Genomic DNA, 7,009 nt, shown 5'->3' on the forward strand with positions numbered 1-7,009 from the left:
GCTTGAGAGAAGCCGCGAGTGTTGCCTTCGCTTTTAAAGGAGGGCCAACAGGGCCAAAGAGGAGCCGGTAAGACTCGAGAGGGTCCCCGTGGAACTCTCTGTGGATCCACTTGTTTTTACCAAGTCAGAGGGGCTCATTAATGTGACGTCCGTTTCAAGTTTAATAAAGGATGGTGGAGGATGGACAGTGTTTCTTGTTTACTTGCATTAAGCGTATTTTTCTGGTTTCAGTCATTCTAATGGGACCTGCTTGTAGTAATGAAGTCTAGAAGATTAACTGATTTTCTGATGCATAAAGGTAAAAATCAACTATACATACTATCGTTTTATACAATTCTAAAGTAACAAAGGACAAAGGAGCACCATGCAAAAGGTTTTTATCATTAGGACAGGGCAAGCGTTGCCAATTCTGGTGACTCCTCAAAGTTTGTCCTAACAGTCAGCAGTCCTAGGCACCTCTCAGCAGCTGGTTAGTACTTGATGCCCAAAAAGCAGGATATTAAAAAGATAGGAAAGCATTTCCTCGGTTTCTAATGTAATTAAGACGTGGCAGATTAATGGTGAAAGTATAGGTTGGTATGTAAGACCAAGAAAACATCAAAGGAAATCAAAGGAAAAACATCCATACATCCTCACCACAACATTCAGCAGCAAGTTCTCTAAAAGAAAAAGTCTGATGCATTCAGGGTTCAGTGGAGTGAGAGCCACAATAAGCAAAGGTATATTTGGAGAACATAAAGTGTATTATTTTTTTAAAAGAACACCTCTACAACTGTTGAGCACAGAGGAGGATCAATCATGCTCAATCATGGCACAAGGAATATTTTTCTGGGAATTTCATTAAATACCAGCACATTTTGGAAGCAAACATTACACTGTCTGTAAAAAATATTTATACTTTAAAATACCAACCCAAAACATTCATTTAAAGTCATATTGGCTTTATGTAAGAAAATAATCAGTGATGAAATTGGCTAACTATTCAAGGCGTTCAAAGGTGAAAGATATTTCTCTAATGAAGAATTAAAGCAGCATCATGCAAGATTCTGCATTTCTTGTTTAAGGTCTCCCCCTACAGATGGGAAATGGAATTCGGACTTTGAGCTACCACTAAATGACATGCTTTGCACATGCTTTCTGGACAAGCTGATGGAGAAAAGGCACTGGAAGTGGAAAGAGGAATCATCAAAAGAAAAGCTTTCTTGCATCCTTACCACTTACCAAAAACAATCAGCAGTATTTTTTCACCAAGTTGTCAAAGGAAGGCGTGAACAAACCTAATGCATTTTGGAAACAAGTCCTGGGTCATTTTTGAGCTTTCTTGGGTGGCAGCCTCTCAGTCCATGATGATGTAAGACTTACTTTATACAGTGTAAGTCTGGAGATAGCGACACTGTTGCTCCAGTTCATAGCAGGCATGTTCCTTGATTGCCCAAACCAATTCCTCTTAGCAGAGGATGACACTTTGGGTCTTTTTCCAGACCTTTGGAAAAGTGACTTCCTCCCAGTAACTTGTAGGTATGTACAATAGTATATACTGATGGTCCTGGTATTTGTAGTTTAGAAATGGGTCCAAGAGACATTCCTGACTTGTATAGATCCATAATGATTCTTCTAAGTTCTGCACTGAGTTTCTTGTACTTTCCCCATTTCACTGAGCGATCTTCAATCCAAGCAGGACAGCTTTTTTATGCGGCATAAAGAAGCTACCAGCTCTAGTCAATCATGATCACTAACAAGAAGTCAAGAGATCTTGGCTTTGGAAAGTTATGAGACAGTTTGGAACCTTCAGCACCACTACATTAACCCCTCAAACCCCTAAAGCCTGTGAACTGCTGATGGGCCAAACGTATTATTACAAACCTCTCTTACCAAAGAATAGCCCCACCAGTTTGTACAGAAGTCCATACATCTTAGTGTGAAATAAGCCTTGGAGTGTTAAGGAGTTAATAATGACCTGAACTCTGCATTGCAATGACTACAATGACTCTGACCTGCATTGTATAGCTAGTCTTACATTGGCATACTGGAAAATGTGGCTTGAAAAAACACCTTATGATGCAGTAAGAGCTTTGAGTGTGTTTAAATACTTTTCTACCAGCTTGGTCCCATTTGGGAGGGATTTTCACCCAGGTTTTTCTCTTGCAAGTCCCCTGATATTGAGATTTAAGAGACAGCTTTGTCAAAGCAGTGCCTGGGAAGTTTAATGCAGACTCTATTTCCTCACAGTTGATACAGTCCTCAATGAAAATCTGAAGACTTTTATTATTCTGTATCCTTGTCCTATCTTATTGTAACAAACCTTACAATAAATTACTTTTTTAATGATTCACAATAGGCCAACTGTAAACCAGTTAAAGTAGCAATATGTTGCATTAATACCTTTATACCGTTTTTTACCTGACCTGTAATAGGGAGAATAGCAGCTCAGTCAGTGCTACTCAACTGTAACCCTGCACCTAGTGGATTATAAGAGAGGAATGGAAAAAATAAAAAAGAAAGAGAATAACTTGCCTGCAATGTCTGCTTTTTTAAGGAATTTCTCTTATAATCCACTAGGTGCAGGGTTACAGTCATCCATAATTCTAGCGTTATTATGCTACACATAGTTCCAATTCAGACTTTATAAATTCATCCCTTTACTGGGAGAAGACAACTCAGCACTGTAGGTCTAAGAAGATGTAAAGCTGGATCAAGAAGTCCTTACTGAGAAAAGCAAGAACAAGCAGAATTACAAACATTTGATTAAATCAAGCTGCTGAAGCAGCTGCTATTCTTAAAACACTGGACTAAACAGATCCCAAAGGCCAGATTTCAGCATCTTTGAATGTGTGTTTGGCATTACTTGGATAGTGAGAAGCAGAAAGTGTTCCAGCTTCTAAACTCTCCTGTATAGATTTCTGCAGAAACACTGAAGGTGAGTCTCCTGATATGAACAGAAGCTCTAAACACACTAAGCACTGAAACATCTGAAATTGTATTTAGCTGTTGAGGCTTCCTTCTGAGTACGTTTTTTTTTTTTTTTTTTTTTTTTTTTGCAACCAATGCTTTTCTGCTTATTTTCTGATACACAAAACAATAGCTAAGGAGCCATCATGCTATCCACAAAGGATAAATAGATGGAGGAAATGTGTGGCACCACAACAACTCAAAGAACCATCTGAATGCTTAAATGGCTCTTTGTCTGATGACATGTGTCTTCATTATGTTGGAAAACCTCTTGTAGATGGTTCTACAGAGAATCTTTAAAAAAGAGCTACATTGTTCTCAGAGGTATATAGAACTCTTTTTGTTTTGAAGGTAGTACGGATTGTACGTGTTGGCATTCGGGCATCTTAGTATATTTGTAGGGGCAAAATACCATACAGACGCTCTTATTACATCATTGCTTTGAGTCTTGCAGACAACATTTCAATATTTCATTATGATTTATCAGGCCTAAATTAAGCCTCATCCTGGATTTGAAACACATTCTTTAATAAGTCATTTCTGGGACAACAAGCCTTTAATCTACAAACCTGTTTAACCTAGCTGTCAGAAGCTACTTCTGTGACTGCAGTTATAAATAAGACATTAAAGAGAAACAAAGCCGACAAAGTGTTAAAGTTGCTTTAGCTGGAGCTCTGTGCCGTGGTGGAGTGCCCTGCTTATATTACCAGTTACATACAGGTCTGTTAACTACTGCTAACAGCTGTTATTTGGGTTACATTTTAGCTAAAAGTGGGTGTTCAGTACAATACCCCTACAAATATAATGTATAACCCTATGTAATAATATATTACAACCCTATATTAATATTTTTATATGCAAACAGCAGGTGAACTGATACTGTATGTGACTTAAACATGGTTTCTCCAGGTTCTACAACAGGTACTGCTGACTAGTGCTGACTTGTCTGGCCTACAGTGGTTTATAAGAAATTTGACAGGTACACAGATGTTCTTTACAGCACTGGGTTTGAAAAGAAACAATGAATTTGGGACTAATGTGGTGAGGGACAGCTTTTTATTTGGGGGCAGTTTGGATAAATCATGAGTTCACAGCTTGTGATATATAAAGGGTTCCTGTATGGCCTATATATTTACTGTTATTTGAGTTTTAGTTAATGTGTATTTAACTGAAGGCAACAGAACCTTTATTGCTTCTCTAGTGTCCAAATGAATAATCGTATTCCGCTGAAATGTCTTGTGTGTCCACATTTTTTGTCCAACATCACTTCATTACACCAAAACATATGATGAAAATGGCTTTTAGCTCTGCATTGCATTTCCAACTAAACCCCTAAACCTTTCCCTTCCTATATAACTGAACAACGTGCTGCTCATTCTTTTGCTCATCATTGAACAGTTTAATGCTAACTGTCCTATAACATACGAGCTATTCTGAAATAACTGAAACTACTGAAACCTTTTTCACAGCTTGGATCTACACAGAATAAGCCTGATCCTTGCCTCTAACGCCACCATGTGGGACAGAAGGAAAACTGCTCAGGCTGACTGAACAAGAGGGGAATAACAGCAAAAACTGCACATAGGATTAACAGAGCAGAATTAATATCCGTTTATATTTAACATAAATATTATAAGATATAATATTACATATATGCAGTACTGTGTAAAACGGTAAGGCACCTGTGAACATTATTCATAAAGCTCATTGTCTGGGCAGTAAGCGCTTATTGGAATAAAAACAAATATCATACGAAAAGCAGAGCTTTCACGTCGTTACGACGCTGTGATTCACAGCTCTCCTTAAAGTAGTGGAGAGTTATTTATGGTTTAGTAAACATCTGGTTTTAGGAAATCAGTGATTAATGATAGGGATGTTAAATCGGGGGATCTGGTGATGCATTGGAACAAATCGCTGCGCTGGCTGGAGACGTCCATGCAGGAGAAATCTGGAGCCAAGCTTTGTTCTTCAAACTTGCTCACAGGCTATCAGCTACACCCTCTTCTAAATGAGGGATTATTGTTAAATGCATCTGTTCTACTGTGATCTGGAGTTTTTACCAGCAAAAATCTCGCATCACACCAAGACTGCACATTTCTTAATCAGAAAGAGTCTCTAAGTGCCCGAACTCATTTTTGATGATGGTGATGTTCAAAGGTAAGTGGTGCAGCTCTTGCTGATGGCTTATTTTCTGAGGCTTGGGGTCACTGCAGCTTTTTTCTGATAATTCCTAGAAATAGAAAGATGGTTAGACAGTTAGATAGACAGACAGACAGACAGACAGATAGATAGATAGATAGATAGATAGATAGATAGATAGATAGATAGATAGAGAGAGAGAGAGAGAGAGAGAGAGAGAGAGAGAGAGTATACAGTATATTACATACAATATATGATGACCATTATTGGTCAAGCTAGTGGAGCTTACTAAATTAAGAGAGAAAGAGAATGGTGGGGCGTTCAATATTTTTTGCAGGGTAACTGATGAAACACAGAGAGAGAAAGAGAGAGAGAGAGAAAGAGAGAGAGAGAGAGAGAGAGAGAGAGAGGTTGCAATGCTTAATGCACTTTCCATTTCAGCTTTGCAGATTCAACCTTCAAGGCTCCACTCGTGTGTGTCCAGTGTTGTGTGTGAGTCTAGTGTTACGTGTATTCTACCTTGTCCACTCTGGTAGGACTTTGCTCCAGCCCGCGCACCACACGGCCGCGCGCAGCGACGGGCTGCCCCACAGGTAGACCGCGGGCGTGGTGAGCGCGTTCAGCCGCGCCATGATGGCGAAGACGTTGGTGGCCTCGTTCCTGAAGACCAGGCCGTACCTGCTCACCTGCCTCAGTATGATGTTGATGAAGGACGGCGTCCACAGAGTCAGGAACATGATGACCACCACGATGATGATGCGCAGAGACTCCCTCTTGCTCTCCCTGTCCGGCCCCGGAGGCTCGCGCTTAAGCTGAGACTCAGCGACCAAGTACAGTTTGACCGTCATGACCACTTTGGTCACCACTATGATCTGCAGGCTCGCTATGCTGAAGGCGTAGATCTGGGCAGCGACGACCAGCGGCACAAGATTGGACGCGATCGTTTGCGCGTAAACGTGGAACCAGGAGTAGACGCACACAGCAGTCACCACTGATCTGGAGATGTAACGGTCGTAGAAGAAGGGGTAACACACTGCGCAGTAACGGTCAAACTGAGCGAACAAGAAGGTGAGGATGTTCACTCCTAGCAGAGAGGGCAGGATGTGGAAGGTCCCGTTTCTGGACGGGTAGCCTTCCTGCACATCGAACAGACCCAGATAGTAGACGGACAGGCCCGTCAGCGTGTCGCTGATGCTCGTGTTGATCATGAAAACGAACCTGTTCTGCACGCGCAGGGTTCTAGTTCTCAGGATGCCCGCAAGCACCGAGCCGGCGAGCGCGGTGGCGCACGTGGCGAAGGCGAGGTGAAAGGCGTAGATGACGTAATCTTCAGGGTGGGAGAAGTCGACAGAGAGGGGGATGAGTCTCGAGCTGGAGTTGCCGGCTCCCAGGGTCGCGCTCATGCTTGAGAGAAGCCGCGAGTGTTGCCTTCGCTTTTAAAGGAGGGCCAACAGGGCCAAAGAGGAGCCGGTAAGACTCGAGAGGGTCCCCGTGGAACTCTCTGTGGATCCACTTGTTTTTACCAAGTCAGAGGGGCCCTTATTGCCAGCACAGCCATGACTTAGACCATAGTCCCTCACGGTAGTAGAAACAGATAGTTACAAAACAGAAATACACAATATATACACAAAAACTCTAATATTGTAATATGTACATTATTGCATTGTACAAAATGTACAGGTTTCATATACAATCTGTGAAATGTACACATTACCATTAGCAAAAATAATATCAATAATAAAGGATTATCTTAATTTATCTTAAGTATCTCATAAAGGGTTATCTTATCTGATCTCACTGGATGGGTGGGAATTCAAATGTAGTGTGAGCGGGGAGAAGTCTTTGTGGGTGCAGTGTCACTCAGCATAGGTCACAATTCCAGTAGTAAGTGCAGGGTGCACAGTGCGTTTGTATGGGGTGG

General features: G+C 41.3%; 1 protein-coding gene across 1 annotated transcript; it reads right to left on the reverse strand.

Annotated features, from left to right (window-relative positions):
- Nucleotides 1–5,603: 5,603 nt before the first annotated feature.
- On the reverse strand, nt 5,604–6,491 carry LOC140577444 (uncharacterized). Its single transcript, XM_072697432.1, has one exon. The coding sequence runs from the start codon at nt 6,489–6,491 to the stop codon at nt 5,604–5,606; it is 888 nt and encodes a 295-aa protein (XP_072553533.1).
- Between the last annotated feature and the right edge of the window lie 518 nt (nt 6,492–7,009).

This window comes from Salminus brasiliensis, chromosome 1 (assembly GCF_030463535.1).
Source record: "Salminus brasiliensis chromosome 1, fSalBra1.hap2, whole genome shotgun sequence".
Classification (NCBI taxonomy): Eukaryota; Metazoa; Chordata; class Actinopteri; order Characiformes; family Bryconidae; genus Salminus; species Salminus brasiliensis.

Coding starts and splice junctions, on each gene's coding strand:
- LOC140577444 (XM_072697432.1), bottom strand. CDS start 6,491: ATGAGCGCGACCCTGGGAGCCGGCAACTCCAGCTCGAGACTCATCCCC.